Below are 18,543 nucleotides of genomic sequence, written 5' to 3' on the forward strand. Positions count from 1 at the left end.
TCATCTGCTGCAGCTTTAGGCTGGGATAATGTCACAGCATTGATAGAGCCTCGGGTCACTTCTTTGCTGCTCACCTTTTTATGGATTTCTGAAAGAAAGAGATCAAACGATGACAGCGTGATTATGATAATGAAGCGTTTACACTATTTCAAGCCTGACTGAAGAGGAGAAACCCAGAGGGCAAGGAACACATGTAAAGTACATGTAAATACGGTATGATGTGTTCAGAATAAACAGTAGCTACCTGTAAGCACAGTGTTGAACGCTGCCTCGACGTTTACTGACTCCAAAGCAGAGGTTTCCATGAACAGAAGACCATTCTTTTCTACAAAAAACAATGATAATATGAATATCAATATTTGATTTTGCTAAATTATATATAATATATACACGCTAAGAGAAGTCTGTAAAAATACTGCCCAATGTACTATGAAGGAAAATTCTGTACTGATTTATTTTACAGGTGTTTAGCCCATTATTTGAATTATGCTTTGCATTGTGTAGTGTTTGAGGGTTTAAGGAAATGTCTGTAAATTTAACAGAAAATTTAATTTTACGCAAGGATGTTATCCTTTTTTTTCTTACATTGCGGTTTCATTGTTTAAATAAAATAGACTGGAAATGTATAATGTACATTAATTTACATCTCTGTTAACTCTAAAACACAATGCACTGCAAAATTCAAAATACAGATAAAACACCTTCAAAGTTCCCTCATATTAATTCAGTACACTGTACCTGATTTACAGTACATTTTTACTGATTTTCTTTAGAGTAAATGTTAATTAAAGTGATACGGTTATTTGTCCAGCATCTATTGATCTTAATAACTTGAGTAAGATGAAAAGCTTGTTGTATTCCTCCTTTGTAAGTCTCTTTGGATAAAAAAATTATGTTAAGTGAATATATGCAAGTATATTCAAAAAGAAAGAAAGAAAGAAAGGTTTGGCATGACATTTCATAAATAATACAAACAAAAATTTCCTACTGAAAGTTAACATTTAGGGAAAACACATTACAATTAATTAAAATTGACATTAATCCTTGTCAAACACTAAAATGCCTTTTACTTGTTATAATATTTAACAATACAAATATGGCTATGTCAGTCAATGAAATGGATTTCCTTTTGTTTTTTATCATACTCGTTCTTTCGTAATGATAGCTCTACTGTACAAGCTGAATTCACAACTCCTTTAGGCCCCTGGTGAAGTCCTTCGACCCGGAATGTTCTTTCACAGGTTCTTACAGCAGGCCTGCTTTTCCTCCTGTGCGTCTTCTGCTGGAGCTTTAGGCTGGGATAATGTCACAGCATTGATAGAGCCTCGGGTCACTTCTTTGCTGCTCACCTTTTTATGGATTTCTGAAAGAAAGAGATCAAACGATGACAGCGTGATTATGATAATGAAGCGTTTACACTATTTCAAGCCTGACTGAAGAGGAGAAACCCAGAGGGCAAGGAACACATGTAAAGTACATGTAAATACGGTATGATGTGTTCAGAATAAACAGTAGCTACCTGTAAGCACAGTGTTGAACGCTGCCTCGACGTTTACTGACTCCAAAGCAGAGGTTTCCATGAACAGAAGACCATTCTTTTCTACAAAAAACAATGATAATATGAATATCAATATTTGATTTTGCTAAATTATATATAATATATACACGCTAAGAGAAGTCTGTAAAAATACTGCCCAATGTACTATGAAGGAAAATTCTGTACTGATTTATTTTACAGGTGTTTAGCCCATTATTTGAATTATGCTTTGCATTGTGTAGTGTTTGAGGGTTTAAGGAAATGTCTGTAAATTTAACAGAAAATTTAATTTTACGCAAGGATGTTATCCTTTTTTTTCTTACATTGCGGTTTCATTGTTTAAATAAAATAGACTGGAAATGTATAATGTACATTAATTTACATCTCTGTTAACTCTAAAACACAATGCACTGCAAAATTCAAAATACAGATAAAACACCTTCAAAGTTCCCTCATATTAATTCAGTACACTGTACCTGATTTACAGTACATTTTTACTGATTTTCTTTAGAGTAAATGTATTTTTTTTTCTTTTCATGACTGGACATTTATATGGGTTTATAGTGGCTTATTTTACGTTCAGGAGTACATAGAATATAAAAAAACACTGTAATGCCAAATACAAATTTACTATCAATACTACTATCAATACTAATACTATCAATGGTAGTAATCAAATCAAATTATAAAACTAACAGTTTAGTTAATCTTTTGAAATGTAGTCAAACAAAATGTTTATAATTGCTTTCATTTTTAATAAATAAAATAATTATTATTTTTTTATTAAAACATGGATGAGGCATTTTAATATTACTTAAAATATTCCTACTGTGCACTAGTAATATGTATATAATTTCGTATTTTCTCCAATATGTGCAATAGTAATATATTTCTGTTATAATTTCTTCAAGTTAGGCCGAACTTTTATTTTGAAGGGTTGTCGTGAAGCCTTTTTGAGTTTCTCTGTGAATTTTGCATAATCCTGTATAATATAATAAGCTGTCTTCAGTAATGACCTGCAAAGTCCTTTGCGTCCTCTGTTGGAACAGTTCGTACTGCTGACAGGTCCGTTTTGTTGCCCACAAGCATCACTACGATATGCGGATCTGCGTGATCATAGAGCTCCTTCAGCCAGCGCTCGGCACTTTCATATGTCAAGTGCTTTGAAATGTCATAGACTAGTAGAGCTCCAACCGCTCCTCGATAATATCTGAGATACAGGAAAACAGATCAGATGACTCGATTTACTTCCTCTTTTTAAATGAACAGAACACTGTCATAAAACATTATGTCATAAGCAAGATTACATAATGAAGATGGTTTAGAACAACAGGTGAGAAATGAATTGTATAGCAATGGGTGGTGAAACATGATGTGTTACATTTTTTCTCAATTTGTTAAAGAATAGATGAATGACAATTTACATACAGTCAAAAATGTATTTGCATGCAAACATATTCGGAGTATGAGCGAACTACTTAAAGCGACAGTTCACCTAAAATTCTGTTATTCTGTGAACTTCGGTTCAGTTAAAATAAATGTCATCATCTCCTCACCAGACTGCTCTGGTCCATAGAGTGGAAGTCGATTTTGTTTCTAGTTTTTGATAAATTTATATTTTTGCATTAGATTGATCGAAAGTGATTGTAAAGACTTTTCCATTGTTACAAAACATTTCTAAATGTATCTTTGAACATTCTATTCAGTAAGGAATACTGAAAAAAATTGTATCCCGATGTCAATTATGATAATAATAATAATAAATGTTTCTTGAGAAGCAAATCAGCATATTAGAATGATTTCTGAAGGATCATGTGACACTGAAGACTGGAGTAATGATGCTGAAAATTCAGCTTTGAATCACAGGAATAAATTTCATTTAAAAATATTTTCAAATAGAAAACAGTTGCTTTAATTTGCAATAATATTTCACAATATTACTGTATTTTTTATTAAATAATGCAGCCTTGGTGAGCAGAAGAGACTTTTTTCAAAAACATTAAAAAAAAAAAAAAAAAAAATTCACACCTACCCCAACGGTAGTGTTTATAATGTAAATAAGAAATGAAAATAATTATTAACTACAGTAAAATAAATCAAATAAAACATTATTTATTTATATTTGAGCTCATACCTGTGGTCACCAGTCCCTTTTATGAAAAAGTGTTTCATATTCCACAGAAACAAGAAAAACACAACATGATACTGAGTAATTGATATAATTGTCATTTTTGGGCAACTATGGGCATATTTGCTTGTTTTGCACCACCATTTGTCAGGTACTTCAATATTATACCCATGTTAAACTCACGCAGAAGTGATGGCCCGGTACCGCTCCAATCCGGCTGTGTCCCAGATCTGAGCTTTGATGGTGAGGCCGTTTAGCTGCACAGTTCTTGTGCTGAACTCCACTCCGATGGTTGTCCGGCTGTCATGACTAAACTCATTCTTGGTGAACCGTGACAGCAAGTTGCTCTTGCCAACACCAGATTCTCCAATAAGAACCACTGCAACAAAATGCATATGAGTGCATATGAGTGTGGAAAAACTACCAACCCAGACTTGAGTCATGCCAATCATCTGGAAAGAACAACCATGAATGTCCTGGCCCTGTGATGAAGGGGGCCCAAAAGCGTTCTCTTGGTATAGCTTAAGCATTTGTGACAGATTCAAGACAGATCCCATGATTTTTTTTTGCAACACCATTGCTTGGTGTATTAAGAAATACTAACTTGTGTAAAATCAATGATTAGTTGTGGATTAAAATACCAGTCACTCACAAACTCATGATGTAATTTGTTACAATGTCATGTTTGTTGTCTTGGACTTTTGTGGCAAGTAACTCTTCAACAACAAGTGCAACATTAAGAGGCAAAACATGTACTATACAATCACAAATCTGCATCCTTATTACAAAATTGTCCAGGCTTGTTGTGCATTCAAGCTTGAGACACTTGAAACAGGTCTGATCCTCATATTCTTGTCAAAACAAACCAACACTGGATGAACAGTATGTCCCAGTATAGCACTCCTTATGAAAACCCAGCTAATTGCAGGTGTAAACAAAAATGACTCAAACATGTCAGGAGTAAAATCAACACTCCACCCATGCAGGACTATTTTGACATTTCTGGGATTGGAGTTCATTTATCATATTATGTTAGGGGAAATGGCAATTATAGACATTAAAAGCCTATAAGAAATATTAAAGGAATAGTTCACCCAAAAATTAATATTTGCAGAAAAGGTACTCAGACAATCCAAGATATAGAAGATGTAGAGTTTGTTTCCTCATCGCAACAAATTTGGAGAAATTTTAGCATTACATCACTTGCTCACCACCAATGGATGCTCTGCAGTGAATGGGTGCCGTCAGAATGAGAGTCCAAACAGCTGATAAAAACGTTACAATAATCCACACAACTCCATCAGCTGTCATCTTGTGAAGTGAAAAGCAGAGCGTTTGTAAGAAACAAACCCATCAAGGCATTTTAACATTAAACCGTCACTTCTTCTGGCTAAAATAACAGTCCATAATCCATAATAACCCTTCGTCTAGTGAAAAGATCTTCTTTTGTCCTTTCGCGTCAAAATCCACCCACATATGTCTAGAACTGCTGCTTTTTACTTGTAAACAATGCTTGATCTGTTCATATTTCTCTTTTGATTCAGACGAGACAACGTTTTCACTGGAGAAAGCAATATTATGGATAGAGGACTCATATTTTAGCTGGAAGCAGCTGTTTGAAGTTTTAAAATATGATGAGTCTTATTAAGTTTCTTACAAACACGCAGCTTTTCACTTCACGAGATATTAATTGATGGATTGGAGTGGTGTGGGTTACTTGTGGATTATTGTGATGTTTTTATCAGCTGTTTGGACTCTCATTCTGACGGCACCCATTCACTGCAGAGGATCCATTGGCGAGCAAGTGATGCTACATTTCTCCAAATCTGTTCAGATGAAGAAACCATCTCACCTACATCTTGGATGACCTGAGCGTGAGTAAATTTTCAGCATTTATTTTTTTGGCAACTATTCCTTTAATTAACTCGTGTACAAATATCTGTGTGTAATTTCAGATGAAACCATCAACACAGGTGATAAACATATTAAAGCTGGCCCTTTAAATGATCATCATCTTGCATGTTTTAAATAGACTTCCTGTTCGTATTGCTTCAGTTCAACTGTTATGAAACCAACACATAATGCAGGTCATTTTAAGTAGTCGTTGTGGTTTGGTGTTGTTTGAGGACTGCTCTAGCAGATCAGAGTTTCACAACGGCCTTTAACAGATACAATTATTTCCCCTCCCATACTGAGTAACTTAACTGAGTAATCTTGTGTAAACAAAACCTTGTTGTCATGGAAATCAGATTTCAACCAACCTATGGGACTCAATTTCTTTTTTGGTAAACTGAGAGCTTTACAAAAGGAGGAATTGAATTGCACAAGGTACTCGAAACCCAGTTGCTTTATATATTTCTCTATAACGGTTTTATTTTTTAATGATTATATATACCAACCATTACTCTACAACTACTGCAAACAGTGAAATGAATGCTAGCAGATTATGAGACTAACTAAACATCATCTAAAAGAGTTTAAAGCTCCATCAGAGATTGTTTAATGTGCATGACAACTCAATCAAAAAAAGTGTCAGATCTTACCTTTGAAAACAAAGTTGTAGGCCTCATCAGACCCCATACTGTCACTACTGTAAGCAGATCTTCCTTCACTAATCTAGATCAGTGCTGCATGAGTCAAAATCCCAACCAATTCAAAGGAAAACCGAGAATGAAAGTTCCTCCTCTCTATGCTACAGCGGCTGACCTGAAATAGCAGAGAAACAGTAAGAAGTACGAATGAAACCCCACCGTTTATGGTGGACAGTTCAGTTGCTTGTACAAGGAACTAACCTTGTTATTTAGCCTGGCAGTTCCGCTATCAAATGTGCCGTACCTGGGGGAAGGTGGGCGTGACTTTTGGTGCGCTCAAGTCAGGTCAAACAGGTAGGGCGAGCGCAGGTGCAGTCATATGAAACTGGGTGCAATAGTGCACCTGTTCAGCCAATGAAACGACGACATACACACCATATGCAACCAATCGCTTTTTTAAGCAGTTTCTCCCAAGATCAGGAAGGCATTTGCCATGGAAGAGCCCCTCCCATGGTGCATATTTTGGATTATTGCTTGAACCCAAATATTATACAGAGTTTCTGCAGGTTTTATGAAGATAAATTTAAGACTTTTTAAGACCGAGTAAACCAAATATAAGGAATAAATAGAATGGAACACAAAACATCATTATGGTCTCTAAATGTAAATTATTTAAGCTTATGACTCGAATGCTTTTGCTCCCAACCACTAGAAATAACTTTTACTGTACCTTCTGATCACGCTACAAAAAAAACCTCGTTCTTTATCAGTATTTTTGTCTATTTTCCAGTACAAATGTCTAAAGATTCTTAAACCAAGATACATTTACTTTAGAAGCGAAATGACATAAAATAGGAAATCTTGTTTTCTGAGAAATGGATCAAAATTAAGTGTGTTTATGATTTAAATTAGAACAAATATCTGCAATTTAATAAAAAAAGGGGAATGTCTTCATACCCCATTGACAGATATTTGTTCTTGTTTTAAGTATAAACTCATTTAATTTTGTTCATTTTCTCAGAAAACAAGACTTCATATCTTTTTGCATCTTAAGTAAATTGATCTTGATTTAATGATGTTTAGATATTTGTACTGTACACTGTATGCAACATTAAATGCCAAGAGTTTCTGAATTCAAGACTTTCTGCTCTGATTTGATATTTTATGGCCTTAATTTGCAATAGTGTGACTTTAGACCTATTTAAAAAAAAAATACAGAAACCCCGATTAACAAAGTGATAAAGTGATATTTCATCTTCAGATACATTATTTTATACAAAGTATTTTTTGGTTCAATTAATATTATTCTAGACGTAATTAATAAAAAGCATCAATTTCTTGTGTTTTAATGGTAAAACAACAACATGTAACAAAAAGAGAAATTTATTTAATATTGTTGACACTAGACACAGCCTGATCACTGACTGCAAAAATTCTGAGACATAAAGAAAATATAATAAAAAGGGAAAATGCAGTTCAAAAGCAATTATTAATGTTTATGCAAAGCATTATTTTGGGTCTAATAGCCACACAATTTGATATAGCAATCACACTGAGTATGCAAATAAATAAAGCCATAGATAATATATTATAAAGGCCAAGATCTTCAGAAGTTTCTGTTTCAATGTACAGAAATACACAAAAGTACATCCTACGATGCTGCCACTTGTGTTAGTGGTTCCTCGAGGTACTGCACTAAAGCTTCAGCCTGTGAACATAACAGACACAGTTACTATGATTGTTCATGAAAATACATAATTAATTAAGAGCTATTTTATATACACCAAATCTCACCTTGGCTTTAAGCATCCCAAAGCCTACTGTCTCCTTGGCATACATGCAAAGCAACAAGTTTGCAACACGTGTAATGGCCACCCTGCCCTCCTGTAATGACAGAGAAAATGCAGCACATTATAAAGGAAAAATTATTGTAGAACAATACAGTAGTTCATCATGTTAGTATTATTTCTGGCATGGTGTAATTTCAAAAAAGCACATATGTTTGGTAAATCCAGACACGGCCTATAGCATCTGCTGTGCTGAATTTGTGCATATATTGTATAATGCATATGTTATTGCATATATCAAAGATCAGCATTCACAATCATTTACTATAACCCAACTGTACAATGACATTCCTACCATACAATCCATCAGGATGAATTTCAGTTTGTCCTCATTAAAGGCCTGGTGTCCGTTTTTGTCGTAAGCCGCCCAGATGTTGCTGGCTATGGCTGCAGTGACTCTTGCATCAGTGTCTCCATATCCAGAATATGCCAATAGAGAGCCTTCATTATTCAATAACCTAAAACAAAAAACACACACAAAAAAAAATTACATATTTTTTTTTTAAAGTAGCCTATATACATGAATTGAACATAAATTCATAAACAACTGGTACTTTGACCTGTAAAGTGGCCTGCAAACTAAATTTCTCTGACCTAATTTAACTTTTCTTCATGATTTTTTTTGCACAACATAGGGCCTACACTAGTTCATTAAAACTGAACGGATGTTTTGGTGTTTTCTGTGGATGTATGAAGTCAGTTCTCCTTGAGTTCACACAGATAAACATTAAACAACAAATATATTTTTGTGTAATGTTTGTTCTTTAAAATGGTGTGTGTGATATATTTATTTAAAATAATGGGATTTGACTTGATATTTAATCTAATGAAAAAGATATTCCGATATTTCTAAATATGACTATATAAACATTTTTAATTGTTTAACATGCATTAAGCAAAGCCCATACGCAACAAAATACCTTACTTTTAACTCAAGAGAGCATGTTAATAACATAAATGTACAACATATTATTGTTTACCAATTTATCTGCCAGCTAAAGCTACGTTACTGATAAGAACAAAGAATGATTTTTATATACTCACAGCGTGCTTTGTACGCCACTGGTGTTTGCTTGACTGAGTAATTGTGTTAATGCTTTAGGACGCAACATAATTTAAAGGAACACGGCAATAATACTAATACGTTTAAAAATTTACGCGAGATTATAGCAAGAACTTCCAGTTCCAGCAACCCAACAAGAACATCAGCTGACTTCGAACTTCCGCGCTGAGGATTCATGGGAAATGTAGTGTCATGGCAGTGCCTACGAACTACAAAAACGTGGCCTAGACAAAAGGGACTTTGGCCTAGAGACCAAAACTGAACATAACATGGATGATTTATTTATTTGTTTTTCGGGTCATTAATAAAACAAAAGAACGACGAAACCAACTAAAGTTTATATATATATATATACTGGAGATATATAAATGCGTTATAAAATAGAAAATAATGTGTAATATAAGTATAATATATAGCCTGGAACGGATTCAACCGTATAAACAGCTCGTATTGTGTAGATAGCGTTCACTTTAACTGTTAATTTATTTTTTAAACGGTTAAATGGCTATAACTGTATGTCAAAAAATAAAATAAATACTTTTGAGATTTCGCAACCATTTGTTTTGACTTTCTTTTGGGAGGTGAGGGCAACAACCCCTTAGGTTAAAATTGTAAGGGTATTCAATCTTCAACTAGTTCACCCTCATTAAGTCACAACCTGTTTACAATATACTGTAGGCTACATATGCACTCTTAAATATAAATGGCCTTTATTGGCTTCATTGGTTCCATGAAGAACCTTTAACATCAACAGAATCTTTCCAATGCACTAATGGTTATTTTTTGAAAAAAAAAAAAAAGGTTATTTAAATGATTGAAATGTTCTTTACACAAAGAAGAAAAAAAAAGGCACATTTTAAGAATTGTTAACTGAAATGTTCTTTGAGGAACCCAAAACGGTTCTTTTATATCTGACTTCACCCTTTTTGAACCTTGATTTTTAAGAGGCTATGATTTCCAGACCTTAAATTAAGTTACATAATTTTTTTTAAATTATTGTTTATAGTAATTGCACCCACAAAAAAAGCAAATTTTACAGCTAAGCATAAGAAAATCAAAATTGACTAAAATATTCACCAGGTTTCCAATCCAACTCCAATTTTAAAATTTCAGATTTTCAGTTCTCATATTGTGTTAAATAAATTAACAAGAAATTAGATTTTTAAAAAGTTAAAAGATGTCTACCTAAAGCAATCATAATGACTAAAGCTTTGTGATTGTGAAATTAAATGGTTATATAACGCATCAACAAGAACAAATGACTTGTGTGTGTGACCTCCACATTAATTAGACAATAATTAAAAATATTGCGGTTATAAGAAGAGAATGATCATGCAATAATTTTTAAACTTTAAAAAGTAAAATTGCAAGGTGTCATGCAGCCCAACATTGCAAATATAAAAAACAAAAACATTGGATTTAAGACAAAACCAAATACTAGAAGGAACTACAAACCCCAATGAATGTTGGTTTCTGTAATGTAATTCAAGTGGAATAAAGAGTGGATTATGGACGTGCAGCAAAAAAAAAAAGTTAAACACATTTTAAATTCACAATAAAACTCTGTAAGTTCCATTAGACAGCTGTTGGTTAGCACCGAGAGAAGCTAGCATCACTATCATGCTGTAACCCATTGTTTTTTTTGCCAGATCAACTCGAGGATGATGTATCCAGTACACAATACAAGTGTGTTCCAGGCACTAGAATACTTCTATAGCAAAGCATAAAGATATGGTCGAAACAAATGGTGTCTACATTCGCCACTGCTTGTTAAGCTGAGAAATATTTTATTGATGCTTTTGTTACAACCTTACCCATATGACAAGCCTTTACGGTCAATTCATGTACACTCCTCACAAAGGCAAACGACTAAAGAGATGGCTGAATAGCTTTTCCAAATCTCATCTCCAAAACTCATTCCTTTCTAAAATAGCTGAAGTGTAAGCGACCAGAGTCAAGATGTTATAGTGCTCCAACATGTTCATGTCTATTAGATTTTGATTAACACATCAAAATGTCAAGGAACGCACAAATCAATGTCAACTGAGGAGGGTGGAAAGGGAGTAAAGGGTAAGCTCTACGTTTCTGCAATAAATACTGGTTTGATCAGGCATGAATTAGAAGAAACAGAGAGAAATTAAGGAAACCAAGCATTTTCACAGAAGACAAGAATCCCTCTGGGCCTCGGAATTCAAGCGTATGGATTTTATTCCCCTAACCAATGAGTAGTGCCTCAGGTGAGCGTGTTCTAATTGTAAGGAATGGTAACTCAAACTTGGTTCAAGCAAAATGTAAGCTTTGTCCCATCTTACTAGTTGATGAGAGGTTAGTGTGATGTCATTCCACAGCGATTCTGGTTTGTTTGTTTTTTTTCTGTTTTTGTTCAAGGAAACAAATTTGAAACCCTCATTGCTTTTTGATTCAGAGATTGAATGATCGAAGCAAAAAAACAAAAAAAACACGATTGGAGTAATTGGAATTCTGTCTATGTGAGGCTTGTCAGATTTTATGTGATGAGGACTATATTTGCTTGTCTCCCTTCGCACGCTCTCAGTTGATGGAATTAGGAAGGCTGAGAGCCGAGCAGTCTTTCGATGGCAGCGTTGATGTCACCCCCGGTGGCGATGAGGGCCTGAAGGTTGGCTTCCCTGTTGATGAAGCCCATGGCACTCAGCTGCTCCAGCTGTTGCTGGAAACGCACTTCCGGAGTCGGAGTCTGCAAAGCGAGGTGAGAAGTAGTGAGTACAATCAAATATACACAGCACACTCAGTGTTTCCCACAGGATTTGGTGATAAAGCTTTCAAAAGTCTGCTCCAGCCCATTTTCAGCACTGATTTGTATCTGGACTCCAAACATCTTTTCAGTTCAGTCACACTGATTTTAGAGATGCCAAAGAATTAGAATATAATAATAGTTATTATTACAGTCTGATAGTTTTATTAGTAATAGTAGAAATCTGAGCATTGTTCCTAAGTCAGTAATATATTATTATTGTATTACAACTGCACTGTAAAATAAAGAGAAGTGAAAACGGAATATTTTGTATTAAGCATATTTTACTTTACAACTGGGAAAATTACAATAGTTTCATTTTAATTTCTTCAATTGCGAGAGTGAAACCCTCAAGCTGTTATTTGTGGAAACCTGCCATTTCTGTGAAAACAGGTTCTCATTACAATACACATGATCGTGAGCAAACTGTGCACCTTGCTTTGAAATACTTAGCACAACAGACTATTCACTTTATTAAATCACAGCCTTTTGCAATTAGGGCACTATGACATATTGTGCGTTTGATTTTTGTTCACTTGACAGATGCTCTGCTGAAGAAATGGCACAAAGCACATCGTCAAAGACATTTTAAGTAATTATGAGAACGTAAAAATATTTATTTCATTTTGAAACTGTGCCAGGACAGATTAGACCAGGGATCCTCAAATCTGGCCCACGAGATCCACTTTCCTGCAGAGTTTAGCTCTAACCCTAATCAAACACACCTGAGCATGCTAATCAATGTCTTCAGGATCATTCGAAAATCACAGGTAGGTGAGTTTGATCTGACATTTATTTGGTAAGGTGCAGATATTGCCACACTGTTTGTTTAGATTATGGGATCCGTCAACTAATTTACATAACTGGAATAAAACAAACCCATTTAATAAGCACGTGTGCTCTAATCTAGAGGAAGCTGCATTTACTTGACGACAAAGCCAAGAGGGAAATAACTAGTAGAAAGAGGATGTGTTCTTTTCATTCTGTAGAGAACGAAGTAGCTAAGCGATATAAAACCCACAAAAAAAAAAAAACTTCTAATACTAAAAATTTGTAGCAGGCCACCAGAATACAGGTAATTAATGGGAAACACTGATAATGTTATTAACAACAAAAAAACGTAAGTACCGATGCATTCCCTCCAGCAAACATCTGTAGCATCTGTTGTGTGGAAAACATGATATATATATAACCATGCAAAAGTGTGAAAAAATATAATAAAAAGAAAAAAAATAAAGATATTACTTTTATTAAGCAAAGATGCATTAAACTCAAGTGAAAGTAAATGCATTCATGTTACAAAAAAGATTTCAAAAATGCTATTCTTTTGAACTTTCTATTCATTAAAGAAACAACAACAAAAAAGTATAGTTGTCACAAAAACATTCCACTGATTATTATAAGAAATGTTAAGAATGATTTCTGAAGAATTATTGAAGACTGGTTGCTGAAAAATTAAGCTTTGCATCACATGAACAAAATACATTTTACATATTTATAATAATAATAATATTTCACACTATGTACAGTTTATACTGTAATATTGATTGAATACATGGAGCAATGATTAGCATAACTGGGACTACTTAAAAAATAAAATAATAATAATAAAAAAAATGTGGAGCTGGAACTGCACCTGGGCATAAGACCAGGGGCTTCGGTTTGAAGGGTTTGCAGTCCCTCCTGGATCTGCATTAGGGCTCGCATGGCTCGAGGATTTGTCATAACAGAAAGGGATTCTGGGTTCTGCATCTGCAAGTGAGTCAGAAAAACAAGTCAGTTAGCAAATAAAAGCAAATGAAACCTATACCCCATAGACGATCTACAACAACGCAAACTGAACACACCTGCTGTATAAATACAGGTAACTGCTGTCTCATTTGCTCCTGCAGCTGTGGATTTCCGGCAAAGAGAGGGTTGTTCATCAACACCTGAAAAAGGGTTAGGGTTACATATTAATAACAGACCATTATAGTAAATTAAAAGTTTTATGAATGATGAACTTTTGGGAATGATGGTCTTGCTACCTGAGAGGCAATATCAGGATTCTGGGCCAGGGACTGCATCATGGTGCGCATATAAGGAGCAGAAAGCATGTTCTGCATAAGCTGAGGGTTCTCAGAGATCTGTTGCATTAAGCTCTGCATGCCAGGACTGTTGAACATACCTAAAAGCAAACCACAATAGATAGATAGATAGATAGATAGATAAAATCAATTTATTTAAGATATAAACCCTTTTATGCAGTATTTGACCTGAAAAAATATTTTTATATATATATTATTAACAAAATAAATATATAGTCTGCTATACCTGTGAACTCATATTATCTGCTTGAAAATTCTACTACAACATATCCTCAATAAAATTCATGGACCTGGTTTTAAAATTAAAGCCAAATGTTTACATAAAAGACCATTACCGTTTCCAAGGCTAGAGGAGCTGATGCCCAGAGGGTTGGACACACTGGGTGTGGTTGAGCTTGTGGTGGAGCTGGTGGTGGTAGCCGTCCCAGAGGTGGTGGTGGCAGCAGTGTCAGGGGGACCCCAGGGATTTGGCAGGGGCTCTCGGTTTTCTGTCCTGGAGGGCTGTGCTCCAGAGTTATCAGCATTTCCACCCAATGCCGAGAAGGGGTTATTTCCAAACTGTTCAGATGACGCAATATAGCATTTAATGTTGCCATTTCATGAGTGTTAAGACTTGACAGTGAATTTGACAAATTCAATAATATTTTAGGTGAAAACCTTTTTTTATTATTATTAAAATTACATTGTTTTCAAATAAAAATAAATATATTTTTTAAATAAATACATTTATCTGACCTGTTCACGTGCAGCACTAAACATGGGCTCTTGAATATCCGTGTACATCCTCCGAAGAGCATTGTAACCCCCGGGAATACTCTCGAGGTTGCTAAGCGCCCGGTCCTGGTTACGCATCATCTCTTGCATCATGGCTGGGTTTCGTGCCAACTCCATTGTCTTGACAAGCAAAAAAAGAAAGTTAATAAAAACAAATCAGTGCCTGAAATAATGCAATGAAGCAAATGCACACCTTTTAGATGTGCAAGTCAGAATAAAGAACTGTCTGAAGGCAAAATATAACTGCGTACTACCTTGCGCATTTTATTATTGCAAAAAAATCAAGCAAAATAACTTCTAGTACATGTCTAATAACATACCTGTCTCATGAGCTCTGGGTTGTTAAGCATGTGTGAAATCTCTGGGTTGCGCTCCATCAGTTGCTGCATCTGTGGGTTGGCGACTATCATCTGCCTCATCAGGTCAGGGTTGGACATCATGCTCTGCACAAGCGGGTTCTCCATGATCTGAGACAGCATCTCAGGGTTGGACATGAGCTGTCGCTGCATCTGCTGCTGAAGCTCCATGAAGTTGGCAGATCCCATACCGAGGTTAGCTAGGCCCGACAGGTCACCAAACCCAGCTGAAAACATACAATGAGAAGCATTTGTCTTTTAAACAATTATTTGAAGAAAATAGGGATGTAACAATTCACTCAACTCACGATTCGATTCACGATTTTGATTTCACGATTCGATTCACGATTTTATTTTATTTTTTACAAAATGAGATTTAAGACAAATTATAAATTAAATGTGTCCTTTTATTATTGCTTGGACAAAACGCTGCATATTTCTTTGTGAAATTAAAATGTAACACTATATAATATACTAATATAGCAGTAGCATATTATTGCTTTTTTGTTGGTTTTGATTAAAGTGATAAAAGTGTCTGCTAAATGACAAAATTGAAATATAATGTAAATGTAAATAACAAAACTAAATTGAAATTTTAAAACAAGCCCCAAATCAAATAAATAAGTAACACAAATAAAAGAAATCTCTTCATATAAACAAAATAAGGCTTTGTCTGTGCTCTTTCAATCGCGATTTGTTTAGCATCTCAACCGATTTGAATCGTCACATATTTGAATCGATTTTCAACCGGCTCGCGGTTAATCGTTACATCCCTACTAGAAAAGGAACTAATTTAGATAAAAAAAATAAATTAAAAAAATCAGCCAGTAAACTGAAAAAGTGCTACATCGCAACATAAGATACTGTAAAATCGCATTGGGAAATAAGCAATCCACAATATAAACAAACTCAAACTTCATACATATATCATTAATAAACATTTTTAAATATACTGTATTTATTTTTAGAATTTTACAAATACAGTATATATGTATAATTTAGATTGTTTAGTTTGATTTTTGGTATATTTTTTTCAGCATTTTTTTTTATATTTGTTTTTTAATATTATTAATTTTATCTTAAATATTTGTTTCAGTTTGTGTTCCAGTAATTTTAATACTTCAATACTTCTTTCAGTTAGCTGCCAAGTAGGGCTGAACGATTTTGGAAAATAATCTAATTGCAATTTTTTTTACCAATATTGCGATTGCGATTTAATATGCAATTTTTTTTTTTAAAGCTCTTTATGTTCTGTATTATTCAACAAAGACAAGCTATAAATCATTGTATAGTATGACCAACACACTATTAGATAGATTAAACATAAATGTCCTTTTCTGTAGGCCAGGCTTATATGTTACCATGAAATTAGGTGATGCATGAATTGATATGAATGACATTTTTATTTAACAACTACAATCACAGTACATTGACTGATTTGTTGAACTTCCAACATTGTAAGCATAATTATGTTTAAATAAGCCTGGTGTAAACATTAATATGAAAGTCAGTAACAAATCACACAAACAGCACTGCTTAGGCCGATGGGTGTGTGTCATCAAAGTACTGAGAGAGCTATAAGAGAGCGCGGACGTCTCCTTATGCTTTCTCTCGCTCGCCATACTTTGATGTCATACACCGGTCTGATCTTCAAGTCGAACACACCTCTTTACTCTAGCGTGTCACGTGACCGTGTAATCGCAGCCTCTGCGATTGAAAAATCGAAATTTTTCGTATCGCGATATTATCGCAAATGCAATTAACCGTCTAGCCCTACTGCCAAGGCAAAATTTATTGTCATTTAGGGTTTTTAAGTTTAAGCTTTTTGTCTAATACTTACATTTTATTTCAATTAGAAAAAACAATGTTGATAGATGTAGTTAACAGTAACAAAACTGGTTGCAACACGAAACACCAACAATATTATGGAATTACACTTAAAACAGGAACAACGGGCTGACATCTCATATAAACAAACTCAAAAACATTACTCACCTAGCATATTGGGTGGCTGCGTCGGGGTTGGGGACGGCCCACTGCCCTGGGGTGTGCCCAGGTTGCCGGCCGGGCTGGAGTTAGCACTTCCATCGGTGTTGCCCTGCGATGGCCCAGGGCCAGAAGAGGCAGAAGTCTGCGAACTACCACCACCTGAAGTCCTACAAACACAAAACCCTCTAAATGCGAGCCATCCATAATGCACAGGCATTATCCTACAACACATTATGACTTTGCATATGAAAATACCAGTTATGTTTTGAACCTAAAAGCAGGTCATCTTACTTTTGTGCTGTTTTGATGACCAGGTGAACCGTGAGTCCGTCTTTAATGCCATGCTGGCCGAGCGTGTCTCCGTCCTTCAGGATCTTACCGGCAAAAATCAGAACCAACTGGTCCTGGTTCGCCTTAAATCTTTTGGAAATTTCCTCTTTAAACTGTTAAGAGGACAAAACATGCGGGTTATAATGTTAAACGTGAAATTAGATCAACACAACCTCACTTTTGTGCAACATCACAGTCACTTTTATTAAACCTGATCTCGTAAACATCAACATTAACCAGCAACTGGTCAAATGAAGTAACAAACACTGCTAGCACCACCTTTACAGAAAATGCTATCTAACACGTTATTTAATTTATCCACATATTCTTGAAGTCAACAATACAAAGCAAAACAGAAAGAGCGCGACCAAAGATGACAGACTAGAACCTTCTACCTGAGCAGGCCGTTTCTTTAACGAGAACAGCGAGTTAGAAAACCTCACTTTACAAGCGTCTTAAAAAACCGAAAACAATGAATACGACGCTCAAAATAACCTCATTTAAGTAATAGCAAGAGCAGAAGTCATTCTAAATATCCCCTGCGACGATTTTCGGCTTTGGACTGTTCGTCGTCAATCGTTAGCTCCCCGGCTAAAGCTGTTAGCCGCTGGTGTAACGAAAGCCCGGGTGATACAAACAACAAGAAACCGCCAAAAAATCACCTGTGCGACAGATGAATCCTCAGCAATGGCTATTTCTTCTTTATCCTTCGGTGTTTTGACGGTGACCTTAATGATAGTCGCGCTAGCGGCGGCATTTTCCTCAGTGTTCGTCTCCACGGCAGGATCCGTGCCGCTATTCTCCGCCATCTTTACTCTTCTTTTCCTTCATTACATCATCGCACCAACAAGAAGCGGGGAAAAGCGCTGCAAACGCCGATTGTTCCACAGCGCCCTCTGGCAGCGTGGAGTGTCATCGACTTGCCTTACTGCTCTCACTGTATGAAATGACTCAAAAGTACGCTGTTATTGGCACTTTATGTGTGACAAACAGTATAAACGAACGAGAAACAGGTCCAATGTTTCCAATGTGTACAATGTAATACACGTTTCCAATGTATTTCTCACATTTTGGTTCCACAGGCTGCTCAAGAAAAGTGGGCATATACCAGGACAAGAAGACGCTGAA

The 18,543-nt window shown here is 35.3% G+C and overlaps 3 protein-coding genes across 3 annotated transcripts; all 3 read right to left on the reverse strand.

The window, feature by feature from the left end:
* Nucleotides 1–999: 999 nt before the first annotated feature.
* Nucleotides 1,000–6,448, reverse strand: LOC107756889 (ras-related protein Rab-25-like). The gene is made up of 5 exons (XM_016574208.1): nucleotides 6,209–6,448; nucleotides 3,849–4,044; nucleotides 2,554–2,747; nucleotides 1,520–1,600; nucleotides 1,000–1,363 (listed from the first exon to the last, which is right to left on the reverse strand). The coding sequence occupies exons 1-5, from the start codon at nucleotides 6,243–6,245 to the stop codon at nucleotides 1,236–1,238; spliced, it is 636 nt and encodes a 211-aa protein (XP_016429694.1). The 5' UTR covers nucleotides 6,246–6,448; the 3' UTR covers nucleotides 1,000–1,235.
* A 1,065-nt stretch (nucleotides 6,449–7,513) lies between these two features.
* On the reverse strand, nucleotides 7,514–9,302 carry LOC107756891 (ragulator complex protein LAMTOR2-like). Its single transcript, XM_016574209.1, has 4 exons — nucleotides 9,088–9,302; nucleotides 8,339–8,501; nucleotides 7,991–8,080; nucleotides 7,514–7,904 (listed from the first exon to the last, which is right to left on the reverse strand). Exons 1-4 carry the CDS (start codon nucleotides 9,153–9,155, stop codon nucleotides 7,848–7,850), a joined length of 378 nt encoding a protein of 125 aa, XP_016429695.1. The 5' UTR covers nucleotides 9,156–9,302; the 3' UTR covers nucleotides 7,514–7,847.
* A 1,966-nt stretch (nucleotides 9,303–11,268) lies between these two features.
* Nucleotides 11,269–18,249, reverse strand: LOC107756885 (ubiquilin-4-like). The gene is made up of 11 exons (XM_016574205.1): nucleotides 18,078–18,249; nucleotides 17,377–17,528; nucleotides 17,092–17,252; nucleotides 15,061–15,323; nucleotides 14,702–14,860; nucleotides 14,302–14,524; nucleotides 13,907–14,046; nucleotides 13,727–13,810; nucleotides 13,416–13,631; nucleotides 13,008–13,040; nucleotides 11,269–11,822 (listed from the first exon to the last, which is right to left on the reverse strand). Exons 1-11 carry the CDS (start codon nucleotides 18,222–18,224, stop codon nucleotides 11,670–11,672), a joined length of 1,731 nt encoding a protein of 576 aa, XP_016429691.1. The 5' UTR covers nucleotides 18,225–18,249; the 3' UTR covers nucleotides 11,269–11,669.
* Nucleotides 18,250–18,543: the final 294 nt, after the last annotated feature.

The sequence above is a fragment of the Sinocyclocheilus rhinocerous genome, unplaced genomic scaffold (genome assembly GCF_001515625.1).
Source record: "Sinocyclocheilus rhinocerous isolate Xijiao unplaced genomic scaffold, SAMN03320098_v1.1 scaffold1735, whole genome shotgun sequence".
In the NCBI taxonomy this organism is placed as follows: Eukaryota; Metazoa; Chordata; class Actinopteri; order Cypriniformes; family Cyprinidae; genus Sinocyclocheilus; species Sinocyclocheilus rhinocerous.

Bases quoted from the DNA above. Each gene is read 5' to 3' on its own strand.
- LOC107756889 (XM_016574208.1), bottom strand. From the start codon at position 6,245: ATGGGGTCTGATGAGGCCTACAACTTTGTTTTCAAAG. The intron at 2,748-3,848 runs GTGAGTTTAACA...CCTGTATCTCAG, and splicing joins TACCGGGCCATCACTTCTGC to ATATTATCGAGGAGCGGTTG. The intron at 1,601-2,553 runs GTCATTACTGAA...TGTTTTTTGTAG, and splicing joins GGACGCAAAGGACTTTGCAG to AAAAGAATGGTCTTCTGTTC.
- LOC107756891 (XM_016574209.1), bottom strand. From the start codon at position 9,155: ATGTTGCGTCCTAAAGCATTAACACAATTACTCAGTCAAGCAAACACC. The intron at 8,502-9,087 runs GTGAGTATATAA...TTTTTGTTTTAG, and splicing joins AGTGGCGTACAAAGCACGCT to GTTATTGAATAATGAAGGCT. The intron at 7,905-7,990 runs GTGAGATTTGGT...TTATGTTCACAG, and splicing joins TTGGGATGCTTAAAGCCAAG to GCTGAAGCTTTAGTGCAGTA.
- LOC107756885 (XM_016574205.1), bottom strand. From the start codon at position 18,224: ATGGCGGAGAATAGCGGCACGGATCCTGCCGTGGAGACGAACACTGAG. The intron at 15,324-17,091 runs GTGAGTAATGTT...GTATGTTTTCAG, and splicing joins GCAGCCACCCAATATGCTAG to CTGGGTTTGGTGACCTGTCG. The intron at 14,861-15,060 runs GTATGTTATTAG...TTGCTTGTCAAG, and splicing joins ACCCAGAGCTCATGAGACAG to ACAATGGAGTTGGCACGAAA.